This window comes from Pinus tabuliformis, chromosome 3_1 (assembly GCF_031772625.1).
Source record: "Pinus tabuliformis cultivar Carrire ecotype Pingquan chromosome 3_1, CPIR1, whole genome shotgun sequence".
In the NCBI taxonomy this organism is placed as follows: domain Eukaryota; kingdom Viridiplantae; phylum Streptophyta; class Pinopsida; order Pinales; family Pinaceae; genus Pinus; species Pinus tabuliformis.
In genome coordinates this window covers 827,339,173-827,357,258 of record NC_142301.1, presented here as the reverse complement: position 1 = coordinate 827,357,258, position 18,086 = coordinate 827,339,173, and the positions used below count along the sequence as shown (strand labels likewise).

The 18,086-nt window shown below is 36.0% G+C and overlaps 1 protein-coding gene and 1 pseudogene across 1 annotated transcript; both read right to left on the bottom strand.

Annotated features, from left to right (window-relative positions):
- Positions 1 to 1,614: 1,614 nt before the first annotated feature.
- Positions 1,615 to 3,570, bottom strand: LOC149190046 (putative disease resistance protein At1g61300). The gene has a single exon (XM_089410420.1). The coding sequence runs from the start codon at positions 3,568 to 3,570 to the stop codon at positions 1,615 to 1,617; it is 1,956 nt and encodes a 651-aa protein (XP_089266546.1).
- Positions 3,571 to 17,217: 13,647 nt separating this feature from the next.
- LOC149190045 (U4 spliceosomal RNA) lies at positions 17,218 to 17,391 on the bottom strand (annotated as a pseudogene).
- Between the last annotated feature and the right edge of the window lie 695 nt (positions 17,392 to 18,086).

The following is an 18,086-nucleotide window of genomic DNA, read 5'->3' as shown; positions in this document are numbered from 1 at the left end:
AGAGTAAAACCAGAATTAATTACTATTAAAAATTTGATTAAATTTTTTTATTCAATTATATATTAATATAAAAGAAATAATTAAAAATAAATTTAAAACAAAAAAATATAAAATATAAAATACTAAATATAAGTTTTGAAGAAAAAAAGTACGGTCTATGTTCCACTGTTTGAATTTGGAATCAATGTTTCAAGTATTTAGAGTCAACATTTCAAGTCCATACCAGGAGCATCACCATGACCTAAGTTATTTAATTTTTGAAATATTCGTAAAGGAAAAATTAGTCTCAAAATGAAAATTATCAAACAATTATAAACATATTAATATTTTTCAATAAATATGAACAATGCTATATATTTGTCATTGTTTTGGAGAATATACATTGTTCTTCATAGAAACATAAATTATGTAAGTTTCATCATAAAATCTTTTACAAATAAGAAAACCCTGTTATACCAAAGTTCACTATATAACTTTTTACAAATACATAGAGCATTTTTACAAATAGTAAAAGCTCATTGCACCAGAGTTCACTATATAACCTTTCACAAACAGGACAATTTCATTACACCAAGATTCACCTAATAACCAATCTTCATTTTTATGGAATACTTGCAAGTACTTGTAGAATTTTCTATCACTTGCACCATATCTTTGTCTCCTTTTTCAATGTTTTCTAAACTTCTTACTACTTCTGCTTCTGGATCACCATAAACTGTTACTCTAATTCCCCATTTCAAATAAGTTCTGGCAACATTTTCACATTTGAGCAGTTGATGATATTAAATATTGCAAGGAAAGGCATTGCACCTTCTTCTCTTTTTGGTAATTCCTCTAAATTTTCTAACCCAACTAATGAGAATATTTTCAATGAAGGAAATGCTCCTTTCTCTCCAAATTCTCTGGGAAAGTTCTTTACTTTCTGACAAAGAATAATCTCCAAGTGCTTTAAGTTTGGAAGCTTGTATAAGTTTTGAAGTTCTTCTAACATAGGACACTCATAGAATTTAAGATAAGTTAAATTTTCTAGCCTGCATACATCATTCTTCATTTTGATCTCCATTTTAGTAAAATTGCAGCACTTTAATGAAAGGCTTCTCAACTTCGACATGTTATTAATGTCGAGAGATAAATTTTCCATATTGGAAGGCATCTCCTTGGAAATATCAATAGGAGGGTGTCCATTTCAGTCATGCTCCCGACTGTACCCTTTAATTTACCCTCACTAATAGCCTCCCAATCGTTCTGTAGAGCCAGCTTTTTAAGTTGTATCAAATCGCTTAAACTCTCCATGGAAGCGACTTCTTTGTATTTATTCCTCGCAAGTTTTGTCCACTTTCTGGATCCAGCCATAACTTTTTGGCACCTGTTTGTGGAAGGTTTTGTCCAGATGCTGCATCCATCCATGTACAAGTATTGCAAAGACAAGAGGGCCGAGATGCTATAAGGAAGATTTTGCAAATATGTGCATCCACGAAGGCCCAGATACCTGACGGATCTCAGCATATGAATATCAGAGGGCAATACTTTGATGTGAGTGAAGCTAACATCAAGGATCTCGAGATGTCCAAGACCTGTAAGAGATTTGGGGAGTCTTTTGATCGGCATATCTGATCACTTTAGGCATGCTAACTGCTTCAAACAGCCCACATCGTCTGGCAATGAGCTGGCCAACGTTCCACTCAAATCCAGAACCTTGAGAAATATCATGCCGACCATCACCTTATTTGGAACTTTTGTTAATTGATTGTTTTGAGAAATGAACAATGAGCACATTGCTGAAGATGAAGAAAATTGCGGAAGAGAAGTCAATTCGTTGCTGCTCAAGAAAATCCTTGTGCTGTCTGAAGACTGGATTTTCGGCGAGTCTTTCAAACTATTACCCACACTACAGTAGAAATTTTCTTCTTTCTTAGCAATTTCAATTGCCAAATCACGCAGGACGTTGAGCATCCCGAAGCAAACCACGCGCCCATCTGCATCTCTCACCATCGGTTCAATCAAACAACGTTCTGCTAGCTGGTCGACATAAAGCCTCCCTATCTCAAATGGGTCTTGCATCCTAAGGCAAACTGGGAACCCTTCTGTGTTTATTATCATCGGTTCAATAAAAGACCGATCTGTTAAAACATGTGCAGGTCCATTTTGAAGCATTTTCATTGCCAGGAGGCCTTCTCCCATCCACAAGGGAATCGCCTCCTGGACATCAATGACTTCATCTTCGAAGAAGGCAGCAGCTAGGTGTAGAAAGCACAATTGCATATTAGCGTCCTCGTTGCCCACTGCGTCGAAACCCAACCTTAGGAAATCATCGAGCCTCTCTGCTTTTCCCAGCCTGTCAAGAGCCCACTTCCACTGCTGTGGCTGAGGACTGCGCGCCATTGCCCTCCCCACTACTTTTATTGCAAGCGGAAACCCTTTGCACACAAACAGCTTGTCCTCTTTGTTTTCAATGTTTGAATGCAGATTTTCATTATTATTAGGAAATTGATGACAAAACAACTTCCAACTCTCATCTTCCGTCAAGCCCTTCATTTCTTTTGTGCAGTCATGTGGAACTCCTATTTTTGATAATGCAGCGGGATCCCTCGAACTGACAATTAATTTGCAGTTGGAATGGTTAATTACAAGCTGCAGTCGTCTAGCGAGTCCCTCCAACAACTCCCCTACCCTTAAATCATCTATGAACAACGCAATCTTTTTGCTCTCCACTCTCTCTTTCAACCATTTTTCATCCTCAGGGTTCACTTTTCTATCCACCTCTTCCTTTGTTTGGACGGCGATTTGTGTCCAGAGTTGATTCATGACACTAGAAAGAAACTGACTTTTTGAAACACTCAGCCAAAGCCATAAGCCATCGTTAAAGTGATTGCGTACCTTTTGAGTATTGAAGACTTTCCTCATAAGGAGAGTTTTTCCTGATCCACACTCGCCAAGCAAGCCAATTTTACTGTGCTGTACATCATCTAGCAAAAAATTCTCCAGATCTGCAAATGCTTGTTCTTGTCCCACTATATCTTGTTCCTCGATCAAGTTCTTGATTACCTTGCCTCTTGGAGCAAGAGCCGCTTGGGAAGTCGCTGCAGAAGAAGCCAAGGCTTCTACGCGGGCCTTAGTCTGCCCAAGTCCCTCCAGGACCTTCTGAGTGTCTCCCACTTGGCCCTTTGGAGTTTGGACATGTAAAGGAGACGATTTTAGATGGCCTTCAATATCTGAAATCAAACAGCTGATCTTCCTTTCGGTTTGAAAACCAGAAAATTTAACGTGGGATTTGGGCATTGAGCACCGTTGCACCATTTTTGATGCTTGAAGAAGAAGACGGTCCAACTCTTTCAGCCATCCGTTGACAGCTGAAGCCTTATCTTCATTGTTTGTTTTGAATGCCAGGCGATTTTGCTGGATGTGCATAATGGTCAGCTCGATGCTCATTACCAATTCTTTCAAATCTGCCAACTCATTCTTGCAGCGATGGGCGATTTGGATGTGCTGAATTATGTGCTGGATTGTCCTGTGTATGCCCACACAAAGAAATCCGGAGATGAAACCTCGATCAGACTCCTTATTTTCCATAATTCCTCTCGACAGAAAATGCAATATGTCACGCAATCCCTTTACACCACTCACACTGGTGGATATATCTTCAAAAATATAATACTAACTACAATTTGACACTCAGGCAATAATAACACAGAATCTGCACACAAAGGAGAGCTAAAACTCGAGATAGTAACCACTACTGTGGAGGATTTGTTGGATTTAGAGACGTCTAATTGCAATAATTAAGTTGGACATATAGTGCATCATGATTATAATGTCAATTATTGTCAATAAGATTACATTCATATGCCAAATAATGTGATTAATTAAGTCATGGCATTAAACGTATTTAAAAATAAGGATTTGGATTCAAATACATGTAGATTAATGTTAATCAATTATGATTGTTAATGGACCGATTATAGTTGATTAAAATAAATAGCAATATTAAATTTGAGCTGAATAAGGAAATCAAAATCTGATTGATTGATTGATTGATTTCAATCAATCTGAAATTTCAGACAGACTTGTTTCAGCTAAATTTTAGGCTGCCCTAGGATTGGGGTTTTGCAGTGCTATAAAAGGGCTGAGTCTCCAAGGCTTGCAATCAACTCATAAAGATTGTCTGCTCCATTGAAGACTGGAAGGATTGCAAGCTCTTGGAAGGATTCAAGAGCCAACAACTCAAGCAAAGACCAGGAGCATTTGAACATGGAAAGTAAGTTCCGCTGTGCATTATTTTTAATTTCTTACAAAGGAGTAGATCTTGGTTAAGAGTTTAAAGTAATTAGGAAAACTCAGAAATTAAAATCTTACAATTGGTATCGGAGCACCCTTATGTAAGAAATCCTTGTGCTGTCTCTAATGGCTGACTCTGTGGTTGCGTACAAGTTGCAAACTCTATTTTTTTTTTTTTGGCTCCATTTTCTTGGGTTTTGAATGGTTATGGCTAAAATGCGGCATTTTTTTTGGGGCGTATTTTGAGTTATTATAGCACTGCTTTAATGGCTTTAAATAGCTGCAGTAGTTTGTATGACCCAGGTTTAATGGGAAGCTTGTATAGTTGTTCATGGCAGGTCTGGCGTTGTTTAAAGTTGTATTTTTTTTTTAATCAAGCGAAAATTTGGCCTGATACTGAGATCTAGGGTTTTTATTGGCCTTGAAAGAGCTACGTTAGGCCATTTTTCCAATCAGGCGGCTGATCTGTAGCTTTTACCAATGGGCGCCACAGGCTTCAGTTATTAAAACAGAGGCTAATGTGCATGCATATTTCTAAAAAAAAATACGGTTGCCTCCGAAAATATTAGTCCTTAATTCTTTGAGCGTTTAATGGCTCTTCAAATATGAAAAATTTCTGATTATTATCACTTGTTTTTTTTACATACTTTCTCTGCGGAAATTTCACTGCAGAGCAAACATCATACAACTAACTGAACAAAGCAAAAACAGAAAAAATAGCTAGACTTGGAATAAAAGTATGAGTAATGGCCAATTGGTAATTTAAACCAGTTCCCATGAATCCATTGTCACATACTGGCCAATAATATCGCTAATTCAACAGCATTGGTGCTAGGATCGAGTTTCAAATCTATCAGGCACATCGTGAAAAGGGCCAGGTGCTGTTTATTATTTTGAAAATTATGCTCTGGTGAGTTGAAAAAAAAATAAATAAATAATGGTTAATCTTGTACAAAATTCTTATTTACTTTTTTAAAAGAAGAAAATCAAAAAAAAAAAAAAAAACCATGTAGAGTTTCAGCCAAGCACAACACCGGAATTGATTTATAAAATTTAAAGGGTAATGAGGATGATTCAAGGGTAATAAGGGATGGTCCGAGAGCTTGAGTGTAATGCCCGAAGTTTTTTTTAAAGTCCAAAAATGTCTATCATGTTTCATTTCTGACATGTAACATCTTTATATAAAAAGTACAGATATTTAGATTTAGTGTGTGGAATTTGTAGAAACTCTAAATATTTTCACATATCCATGACAAGGTTTGTATATGTACCAATGCCTGCCCTGATATATATATATAATGCTAAAGGTTTTATATTTCTCATGCAGTGATCACTTTACATTTATAGGATAATTACTATAATTACTATGCTATATTTAGGCTAATTATTAGGATTTAGATATTGTTTAAAATTGGTATTAACACCAATTAAAGGGTATAATACTGAATTCTAAATTGATCACAATTATGGCATAAAAATTTGTATTAACTTTAATTACTGATATAATACCAAATTCGGATTTTATCACAATAATGCTAATTATGGCATAAAATTTGTATTAACGTTAATTATTGATGTAATACTAAAATTCGGATTTGATCACAATGATGCTAATCATGGCAACCATAAAATTATTTAGTATTCTCTAAATAAATTATTAAAGCATTTCTAAAAGGTAATCATTGTAGAAACTGCTAAAGTCTAATAATTATTTTGATGAATATAGTTGACATATTAAATTTAAAAGGTGTCATAAGATACTGTATTCTATATAGGACGATTAGATTCTATAGGTACAGACATAATTTTGGAATCTAACTAAAGACGGTGTTTGGTATACATGTGTTGTTTTCGCATGAGTCAAGCATTGATGTTCGCAAACGAACCGCTCTCTGTAAGACGATTGCAAGGATGACTCATGACAAGTTGAAGCAACGTGCTGGCAATGGACGTGGGTGTTAGCTTTCCCAAAGGAGGGTTGGCGCCTGCTAAGTTGTTTGGCGCATAAGGGTTGCCTGAAGGTAATGATTGCACCCAAAGGTGTTTCATTACTGAATGGTGTTTTGGCTAAAGTTTTAATGGAGCAAATAGTTTTACACATGCTTTTAGATAGATTTTAGAATTATGATTAAATCGTGACGCATCGTATCTAAATTATTTTCTTGTTCTTGAATTTTTCAGATCCAAACATAATGTTAAGTCTAAGTCAGATTAAGCCCCTCATGGGGAACAATTTCAAACAGTGGGAGGAAAAGCTGAAATTAGTCTTAGGGATCATGCAATTGGACACAGCACTGAGATTTGATCGCCCCAAGCCTAATAAAGAGAGTGAGGTAACTCCTCAAGAGAAGGCTGATATTGCTAGATGGGAGCATTCAGATCGCATGTGCATAATGGTGATGAAGCAAACGATCCATGAGACTTTTCGAGGCATCATACCTGATACAGAGACAGGCGCTATTGAATACCTTAAGGCCCTTGAAGAAAAATTCACAAAGAGTAAAAAGACTGATGTTAGTACACTCTTTGTGAAGTTGGCAACAATAAAATACAAGGGAAAAGAAGGGGTTAGAGAGCATGTTATTGAGATGACAAGACTGCAACGTGCCTTGAAAGGGCATAATTTATGACATCTCTGATGAGGTTCTCATTGAGTTCATTTTTCTGTCTCTCCCGTCTAACTTTAGTCAATTCAAGATGACTTATAATTGTCAAAAAGAGACGTGGACACTACCTGAGTTTGAGGCTCGGTTGGTGCAGGAGGAAGAGAGACAGAAAATGACTAAGGGAGAAAGTGCTCATGTAGTAACATCTAATCCTAAGGGTAAAGGCAAGAAGCGCAAGTTTACTGCCAAGGAAAAGGGACCTACCAAGGTAGCTGCAAACAATACCGCGCAGAAAAGCAAGAAGGAAGATACTTCTGCGAAAGCAGGAGAAAGGAACTGTTTTTTCTGCAAAGCGCCAGGACATACAAAGAAATTCTGCACCAACTATCATGCATGGTTGGCAAAGAAAGGTATGTCTCTTGCTTTGGTTTATTCTGAAGTTAATTTAAGTTCTGTATCTAGATATACTTGGTGGATAGATTCAGGTGCAACGACTAACATCAGTATGTCGATGCAGGGTTGCCTAAGCCATCGCAAGCCAAGTGAGGCAGAGCGCTACGTTTACGTAGGAAATGGCAATAAAGTAGAAGTGGAAAGCATAGGAAAATTTAGATTATTATGTAAGACAGGATTTTATTTAAATTTTGATGCTTTAGTGGTTCCATCTTTCAGAAGGAACCTAATTTCTATATCTTATTTGGACAAAAATGGTTATGTGTGTTCATTTGGTAATGGAAATTTCAGTTTGTGTCGAGATTCTAAGCTTCTTGCTTCTGGTATCCTGTCTTCTTATGATAATCTTTATTTTCTAGATATAGACACTTCACATTCAGAGGCACTGCATATAGATAATAGAAAACATAAATTAACTTGTGAGAAATCTGCAACATTATGGCACAAGCGATTAGGACATATCTCTATGAAAAGGATAGAACGTCTTGTGTCTAATGATATTCTCCAACCTTTAGATTTTACAAACTTAAGTGACTGTGTAAATTGTATAAAGGGAAAACAAACTAATAAACGTAAGTATGATGCAAAAAGGTGTAATGATGTCTTAGAATTTATTCATACGGATATCTGTGGTCCTTTTCCAAAGGCTACAAGAAATGGTGACCGTTACTTTATCACATTCATAGATGATTATTCAAGATATGGTCATATTTACTTAATAAAAGAAAAGGCGGAAGCATTAGACGTATTCATAAAGTTCAAAACGGAAGTTGAGTTACAACTTAACAAACGTATAAAGTCCATTCGTTCTGATCGTGGTGGTGAATACTACGGTCGTTATGATGGATCAGGAGAACAGCGTCAAGGTCCCTTTGCAAAATACTTAGAGGAATGCGGAATTGTGCCTCAGTATACGTTGCCAGGTTCGCCTGCAATGAATGGTGTTGCTGAGCGACGAAATCGCACCCTTAAAGACATGGTGAGAAGTATGATTGCTCGTACAACTCTACCTGAGAATTTGTGGGGAGAAGCCTTAAAGACTGCAGCATACATACTTAATAGAGTGCCTACTAAAGCAGCTAACAAGACCCCTTACGAGTTATGGGTTGGGCGCAAGCCTAGCTTGAATCATTTGAGAGTTTGGGGATGTCCATGTGAAGCTAGGCCCTATAAGCCAAGCAAAAAGAAACTGGACGAAAGAACCGTTAGTTGTTACTTTATAGGCTATTCTGAACGATCTAGGGGGTTCAAATTCTACAATCCAACAGAACATACAGTTTTCGAGTCAGGAAGTGCAAAATTTTTTGAGGATAATGAGTTTGTGGGGGGAGATATGACAAAAGATAGTATTTTTGAAGAAGAAGAGACGAATGCGAATGAGACTATGGACCAAAGTCCTAGTTTTGTTCAAATTCCGATTGTGTTTAGAAATACATCTTTTGACAATGTGCAATCTTCATCATCCCAAACAACTCAGTTAGAAACTCAACATGGAATAGAGAACACAAATGGACCTGAACCCAACCCAAACCCGCACATTGACATGACAAATGTTGATGGCCTAGGGCCTGTGGGAGAGTCAGAAGTTGGTAATGATGTTCTTCCTCCTGTTGAAGATCAAGTTGTAAATGAACCTCAAGAAAATCTAGAGCCTGTGCCAATTAGGAGATCTACTAGAGAGAAAAGATCTACACAATCAAAGGATTATGCATATCTTCAAGAACATGAGTTTGACATTGGCATGTTTGAAAATGATCCTGTTAATATCAAACAAGCTGTGGAAAGCTCTAACTCTCAAATGTGGATTAATGCCATGAATGAAGAGATGAAATCTATGTATGACAATGACGTTTGGGATATCGTTCCGTTGCCTAAAGACAAGAAACCCGTTGGTTGCAAATGGATATTTAAGACTAAGCGGGATTCTAAAGGCAATGTTGAAAAATACAAGGCACGTCTTGTTGCGAAAGGTTTCACACAGAAAGAAGGCATTGATTATAAAGAGACTTTCTCTCCAGTTTCATCGAAAGACTCTTTAAGGATTATATTGGCGCTTGTAGCACATTATGATTTAGAACTTCATCAGATGGATGTAAAGACGGCGTTTCTCAATGGTGACATTGATGAAACGATCTATATGAAGCAGCCAGAAAACTTTGTATCAGGTGATGCAGGGTCTATGGTTTGCAGACTTAAGAAATCTATCTATGGGCTAAAACAAGCATCTCGACAATGGTATTATAAATTTCACCAAGTTATTAGCTCATTTGGTTTTGAGTCTAACATAGTAGATGAATGTATATACCTTAAGTTCTGTGGGAGTAAATTTATTTTCTTGGTTTTATATGTAGATGACATATTGCTTGCCAGTAACGATAAAGACATGTTGCATCAAACTAAGAATTTTTTATTTAAGAACTTTGAAATGAAAGATCTTGGTGATGCATCATTTGTTCTAGGGATTGAAATACTTAAAGATAGATCTCAAGGTATTCTGAGGTTATCCCAGAGGAACTATATCGATAAGATTCTAACAAGATTTGGCATGCAAAACAGCAAACCAGGAGATACCCCTATATCAAAAGGAGATAAGTTTAGTCTGAAACAATGTCCCCAAACTGACTTAGATAAAAACCTCATGAAAGATATTCCCTATGCCTCAGCCGTGGGTAGCATCATGTATGCACAAGTATGCACGCGTCCGGATATTGCGTTCATTACCGGAATGCTAGGGAGATATTTGAGTAACCCAGGTATGGAACACTGGAAGGCAGCCAAGCGAGTGTTGAGATACCTAAAGAGAACAAGGGACTATATGCTCACGTATCGGAGATCGGAACAACTCGAGGTCATTGGATACACCGATTCTGATTTTGGAGGATGTGTCGACAGCATGAAATCAACATCAGGATACATCTTCATGATGGCAGGTGGTGCTGTGTCATGGAAGAGCGCTAAACAGTCATTGGTAGCCTCCTCCACTATGGCAGCTGAATTTGTTGCATGTTTTGAAGCATCTAATCATGGCGTATGGCTGAAGAACTTCGTCACAAGTCTGAAAATTGTGGATTCTATTCAGAAACCACTCAAATTATTATGTGACAACAATTCAGCAGTGTTATACGCATCCAACAACCGAAGTTCGTCAAAGTCGAAGTACATTGACATTAAGTTTTTGGTTGTAAAAGAGAGAGTGCAGAATAATGAATTATGTATAAAACACATAGGTACAGACTCCATGATTGCAGATCCTCTTACTAAAGGATTACCACCCAAGAAGTTTCACCAACATGTTGCTTGTATGGGTGTAATATCTGTTTAGGATAATTAGAAAAATGTGGGAGTCTGAATATGTTTTAAGTTCTGTTTTTTTTATGTTCTATGTAATGCAATTGTAAACAATTTTGATGATATATACAAGTTGCATTCAGTTTCAGTTTCATTATTTCTTTCTTTAAAGTTTAAGTTTTTGGCCTCATACAGTAAAGTAAAGGTGACTCAATTAGAAATAGGCACGTCTAATCACACTTGCGTGTAATTTCTAAACTATATGTCCAAATCAGATTCATGTCATTCAGTTATGTTGGCAGCGTGATTTATGTCAGTTTAGTTGCGAATAAATGTGACAAATGCCGCTTAAGTCCTTTGTTAGCATAATTGATGGACGGAATTGTTTAAGAAATACGATAAGTAAAGACAGAAAAGTTGCATGCAATAAAGTTAAGGACATATAATAAAAAGGTTGCACTTGTCCATGTGGGAGATTGTTGGATTTAGAGACGTCTAATTGCAATAATTAAGTTGGACATATAGTGCATCATGATTATAATGTCAATTACTGTCAATAAGATTACATTCATATGCCAAATAATGTGATTAATTAAGTCATGGCATTAAACGTATTTAAAAATAAGGATTTGGATTCAAATACATGTAGATTAATGTTAATCAATTATGATTGTTAATGGACCGATTATAGTTGATTAAAATAAATAGCAATATTAAATTTGAGCTGAATAAGGAAATCAAAATCTGATTGATTGATTGATTGATTTCAATCAATCTGAAATTTCAGACAGACTTGTTTCAGCTAAATTTTAGGCTGCCCTAGGATTGGGGTTTTGCAGTGCTATAAAAGGGCTGAGTCTCCAAGGCTTGCAATCAACTCATAAAGATTGTCTGCTCCATTGAAGACTGGAAGGATTGCAAGCTCTTGGAAGGATTCAAGAGCCAACAACTCAAGCAAAGACCAGGAGCATTTGAACATGGAAAGTAAGTTCCGCTGTGCATTATTTTTAATTTCTTACAAAGGAGTAGATCTTGGTTAAGAGTTTAAAGTAATTAGGAAAACTCAGAAATTAAAATCTTACAGGATTCTCAAACTACTACCTCACACGAAACTCACAAGTCCGAGAAAGCGCAGATATATACTGCTACATGTCTCCCACGAAACTCTAGAAATAGTAGCCACTACTGTGGAGGATTCCCAAATTACTACCTCACACAAAACTCACAAGTCATAGAAAGCTAGTTAGGTCTACAGGCGTCCTTCTTATTGGAGTTGGGCACTTTAATGATTTTATTAATAAATAAAAAATGATTAGACAGTTTGAATTTAAAGATGCCAGTATATACTCCTCCTTGCCACAATATCAATGGATTGAATTTACACCACTAACAAATCGGATGATTAAACCTTGTTTAAATTAATTTCTTACAAAGCTCCATTAAAAATTTACCATGTCATTTGTTAATCGACACCTATCAAGATTAACCATAATGGGAAGAATACAAAATGTAACACACACCTTACACATACACAGTGGATTGAATTCACACCACTAACTTCCCTGCATATCTAAATCGCATGACTAAACTTTGTTTAAATTAACTTTTTACAAAGCTCCATTAAAAATTTACCATGTCATTTGTTAATTGACACCTATCAAGATTAACCATAATGGGAAGACTACAAAATGTAACACACACCTTACACATACACTTGGCATAGTAGTCCGTTTCAAACCATTGGTAACATGTGTCCAATTCTAAATAATAGGTGTCCGTAAGTTAAAAATTAACTTAAGAAGATAAAGGGTGTTTTCTCTTAACAACATGTTTAACACTTCTTTAAATTTCCTTGTAAAATAACCTATTATACATTTAGTTAGAAAGGAGAAATTTTCCTTAATCTCTTTCTTATTACGCTAGAAAACATATGTTATCATTTAATTTTTAATTTTTTACGTAGCAATAAAATTTGTGAATGTAACTATATTCACATTCTTTTAGGATGATTTTTTTTTTCCTAAGTAATATTGATCTATTGATATGATACAAAAAATTACAGAGAGACTGAGAGATGTTGAACATCAGTCATCATCACAAAATGAAACTGTTTGTTTTGCACTGTCCCAACAGAGGGGAAACCAGTCCAAGAAGTTTTAAAGATTGCCCCTGTTGTGGGGGAAACCAACGATTCAACCATAAAAATTGTATTCGAAGCAGACCTTGGTTTTCCAAAAAAACAGAAGGAGAATGCAATTCTAGAACCAAAGACAGGAACATAACCATAAAGCAATGTAACATGTCCACCTGGCAGAGATTCAACCAGAGGATCCAAGACACATGGCGTAGAAACATTGCACGTCCAAACCACAAAACCATGAAAACAGTGAACTATTACCACCTGGAAGTCGAACACCATTGCAAGAGACCAAGAAACCACCAAAACAATGAGTCTTATCCACCTCGTAGCCGGACAACCTTGCATGAGGCCACGTGTTATGCTAGAGGATCCTCCGGAGCAGGCTCCTCCTTAATTCGGCAGGCAAATTGATACCAATCTTCATCCTCATCAGACGTGCCATGCCCCTGAGCAGGTGGAGCTTCCACAGCGCCTGTTGCATCCATCTATCACTCACCAGTGTCATTCTGCCTGCTGCCTGAAGCTTTCGTGCCGTTGCGCTTGTCCTCCTCACCAGAACTGTCACCAGCTTTGGCCTTGCCATGCAGAACCTTTTTGTTGTCACCTTGTTGATTGTTACCCGGGATGTTGATCCCAAAACTACCAGGCACATCCCTACTCTGCTTGTTCTCGCGACTTGACAGAGGAGCTTGCATCGCAGACTCTTCCACAAAGGAAATTGTGATGGTTGCAATGATTGTGGGTCTGTTTAAGGAGCTTCTGAAGCAAAATTGAGTGTTGTGAGGGGCAAGAGAAGGAGGAAGTGGGAGATCCTCAGTGAGGGTAACATTGTCCCTTCTACCTCTACCACTTCTGGTATTCGGGTAGCCATGAGTGGAGTTAGAGAGCATGTTGAGCATATCAGAGGATGAGTCCGGGGAGTGAGAGGCAGAGCTAGTCGAAACATGTGAGCAGATAGAACCCCCACGCATTACTCCACGTCTACTGCGCATGCGGTGCCTGAGGTGAGTCATGGCATAGGTGTAAGTTATAATGACAGCGGAGCAGTTGGAAGAAAGGCGACGTTGAGCGTGAGCAAGGGAGGTTGGGCCATGAGCAAGAAGACAATGACGGGAATGCGTAAAATGGAAACCATTACCAAAATCATGACACAGGAGAATCACGCAGCAACTGCCTGTTGTAGTTCTGATACTTGGTTTAGCCGCTTGCAGAGAAAAAACGCCATTAAGAAGAGGAGGATTAACAGAGTGAATTGTAGGGGCCATGGAGATGAAGGGGGTGAGCTTGTCACAGCTTTCAGAGTCAATAAATGTTGCCTGCAAGGTGCCATTAATCCATCTACGGTGGGCTCTCAGGATGAAGCAATTTGCCAAATCGCTACCCAACCCACCGACGGTCCCTCTTGTGGGTTTAAATACCATTGTTGACACCCGCATCTGGGTTTTAGGATGAAAATTTACAATGCCAATTAATTTGTATTTTTTCTAAGAAGGATTATTTCCAGTATGCATAAGTTTTTTTCGCGTTCAGTCATTTTATGAATCTCTCCTCATTTCAATTGACATTTAATAATTTTTTTTTTTTTGACTTATATTTTTCATTGTACCAATTATTACAAGCTATCTTATTGTATATTTTTGTACCTATCTGGAAAGCATTATTTCTTTATCCATATCAAAAGATTTCATAAAATTGCATATATTACACATAGGTAAATTTCAATATTTTTCCATAATTTACTTTATATAATGTTTAAGAAGGAAAAATTTAACATTTAAAGAAATTTGAAAAGCTTATCCCTAATTATTAAATTCACCATTTAATTAAATTTCCATCTTGTAAAAATAATATGTAGATTTGAAGCATATAAATTATGTAATTATAAATTTACTTCAAATATAATATAAAATATAATTAGATATTGAGATAAACTAATGATGAAATATTGTGAATATGTAGATATTGGAATAAAATAATGAAGAAATGTGTTGAATATGTATATGTAGATATTGATATATAATGAGATGTCAATATATAATAATTTAATGATTATGAAGTTTTTAACTTGTTAAAAATTTAATTTAAAGGAAAGACAAATTAATTTTTTAAATTAATTTCTGAGTTTATGGATGAACTAATATATTAATAAATAATGAGAAGGGATTTTTATTTAGAGTAAAATTAAAAGAAAACAAAGGTTAAAGTTAATAGTGTGTATATTTTTAATTATTTAAAAAATTTCAGTGATAAGAGGGATAGTGTGTATATTATTAATTATTTAAAAATTTTGAGTGATAAGAGGGATAGTGATAATGATAGTGGTAGTGCGGTGATGAATTTTTTTTCTACCATTTTAAAATTTAGATATGAAATTTTTTTCTACCATTTTAAAATTTAGATATGAAAGTATAGTATATGTTTTTTTGGGATTTAATAATCTCGGAATAAGATGACCATCCGTTTCAAACCATTGGTGACCTGTCCAATTTGAAATAACAACTGAGGATCTTTTCATTAAATTGTACATCAATTTCACCCCAAAAAACAGGTGTCTTTATAACTTCAAAAAACAAGTGTCCATCAATGTCACCATTCATGCTCTTGATAATAACTCCGCCACTCCATCTCATTGTAATGTGGAGGAATAATAGAATAACTCTAGCATTCCATTTCCGACTGTAACTTTGAGTAATAATAGAATTTGTTAAATAGTTATTGTACTTATTATTCATTACCATTCCATTTATTATAATCAAAGGCTCCGTGGATGCATGCATTTCTTTCTTATGGCTTGGGTTGTTGGAATTGTTGAAAGATTACTGGAACTATTGCTAGAAAGATTACTCGAAAGATTTGAAGGGGCTTCTCTCGGGTTCTATATGCTAACAAAGGTGCACAATCTTTCATAATCTTCCTTTTCTCTGGGCTTCTGCTTTTATTTGCTAAGAAAGGTGCAAAATCTTTCATAGCCTTCCTTTCTTCTACCTATTGTTTTTTCAGGGTTTCCTTCAAGATACATTGAAGGAACCCTTTTGATTACAAAAAATAATAGTAGCTGCAAGAATTAAAATTCCTTTATCATGAGCTGCATAAGTAAATGGTACAAATAGATGGTGATAGGGGATGTGGGGAAGAACCCTAGTTTTCCTTTAGAGTAATTTTATTGAGAAACATGTTCAAAGATCGGTTCCAAGCCCTAGGTGGAACCCTAGATTCGGCAATTAGACTTGCCATGAATATTAAAGGGAGAGAGCTACGCATACTATATCACTTTAAAAATTCGTTCAGCTTCTCATGCATAGTGAAACTCACACTGAACACTGGAAGTGGAGGATTCCAACCTTGTAATTCCATTGACGACGACGAGCTGCCGACTCCATGCGACGATGCACAAAGGAATATAACATTTCATGATTTGTAAATCATGAATTGGTTTTTATATTCCTATTTCACTCCAGGGATTGTGCAGTAGAGATTTGGTCCATGTTAACCCATATTTATTATTCATACAAATTAGAAAAAATAAATAAAATAAATAGGAAAAAACGTGCGTAACCTTATTTGTTTTAGCGTTTAATTTTTTAAATTATTTTTTGAGTTTATGGCTGACCTAATATGAAGCCACTGTTTTTTTATCCACTGCCTCCATATACCCTAGCCCCTCCATTCTAAATGTGGCTCGATGGCCAAACGGATCCTGGTTCAAACTCGGTATAACCCAGTGGCAGTACAGTTGAGCCTTTCCCCTGTTGCATGTTACATCTTCATGTAGAGAAAAAAATTAATGAATAATCTCAAACCCTAATGAATAATCATATTCAAATTCCCAAATACTTAGAATTGTTTTTCTGGTTGAACCTCAAATAACAAATTCCCAAATACTTAGAATTGTTTTTCTGGTTGAACCTCAAATAAAAAAAATTAATTACTTGAAATCAAACAAAAATTAATTACTTGAAATCAAACAATTTTTGAATTCCAATCCCATGGGGAGTGCCACTGCATCTGTACATAGAGTTGATATTGACGTGCATACCTTACCACAATTAAAATGTTTTCTGCAGAAAGAATGAATAGATAACATATACTAGAATTATAAACTAAATGGCTTTGAAAGCAAACCAACCAAATGGTAATAATCGAGCGATGCAAGTTCTCTTGTAGTATTGGTATTCTGGTAACAAGAATAATTCATCCACATCCATTAAGAAATATCTTCCCGAACTTACCATAGCGCAACAGATGCCATATAGGACAAAATAAGAAATATTCTTCACCCAGTCCTGAATAAACCTTGAACATCCACGAAGAAATATCTTCCCGAATTTAACATAGGCCAACAAATTCCATATAGGACAATATTATAACTTAACCAGCAATCCCACCCATGCAAATTTCGTCTCCTGTATTTATAGTTTGCTACCAGTTTGGAAATTTGAATTATTTGGAGCCCGAGCCAAAGCCTAGCCCTCCAAAAATTCTCGAAGGCCAAGGCGTAGCCCAAGCCAACGAGGGGGGCTAGAAATAGTTTTCAACCAGCAATTGACGCTCCTCGGTTTTAGTGAAACCAGCAATTGACGCTCCTCGGTTTTACCTCACTAGCTGCGTCATTGCCCCAAGCGCAAAGATGGCTACGTATCATTTGTTCCTCTACTTTATACTCTTTTTTGTATTTCTTTTTCTGAATTGTGAGATGTGGGAAAATACAATATATTTTGTGGTTCATAAACTGAATATTCAATTATTTGGATGGTTATAATGTTTAAAGAGCAGATTATATGTTTTTTTTAATGATATGTGAATAATTTTTTTTTGTAAGTTTAGGTGGGACCTTCTCATTTTCGAGTTTTTACATGTCCATTATTCACCCCATTTCCAGGGAGTGTACCACAAGAATCAAACCCAAGATCTCCGGTGAGACTTCATTTCCACGGCCATTGCCACTTGAGCTACCCCATGGGGACTTAATGATATGTGAATAATTAATAATATATATGAAAAGTTTATTTGTATGTGTAAGTAGATGGTAATGGTATTTTAAAAATTAAGGTTATGAGTTTAGTGTTAAAAACAAGATTTTGTTGAGTTAATTATATATGGATATTGAAATATGAAGAAAATGAGGATGACTTTTATGTATTGAAACTTTTTAGTGGTTAATTGGTACAATTTAATGAAAGAGGTAAAAAATATTGGGTGAATTGGAATAATTAGGTTAAAGTGCACAAGCTTTAGAGAAGATGTTTCTCACTTTCACTACACTATCACTAATGGTCATTTGAGTTGGGAGATATTAAAAGACAAACTAATTTCTCAACAATCTT

Excerpts from the sequence above, each read along its gene's own strand:
- LOC149190046 (XM_089410420.1), bottom strand. The coding sequence starts at position 3,570 with ATGGAAAATAAGGAGTCTGATCGAGGTTTCATCTCCGGATTTCTTTGT.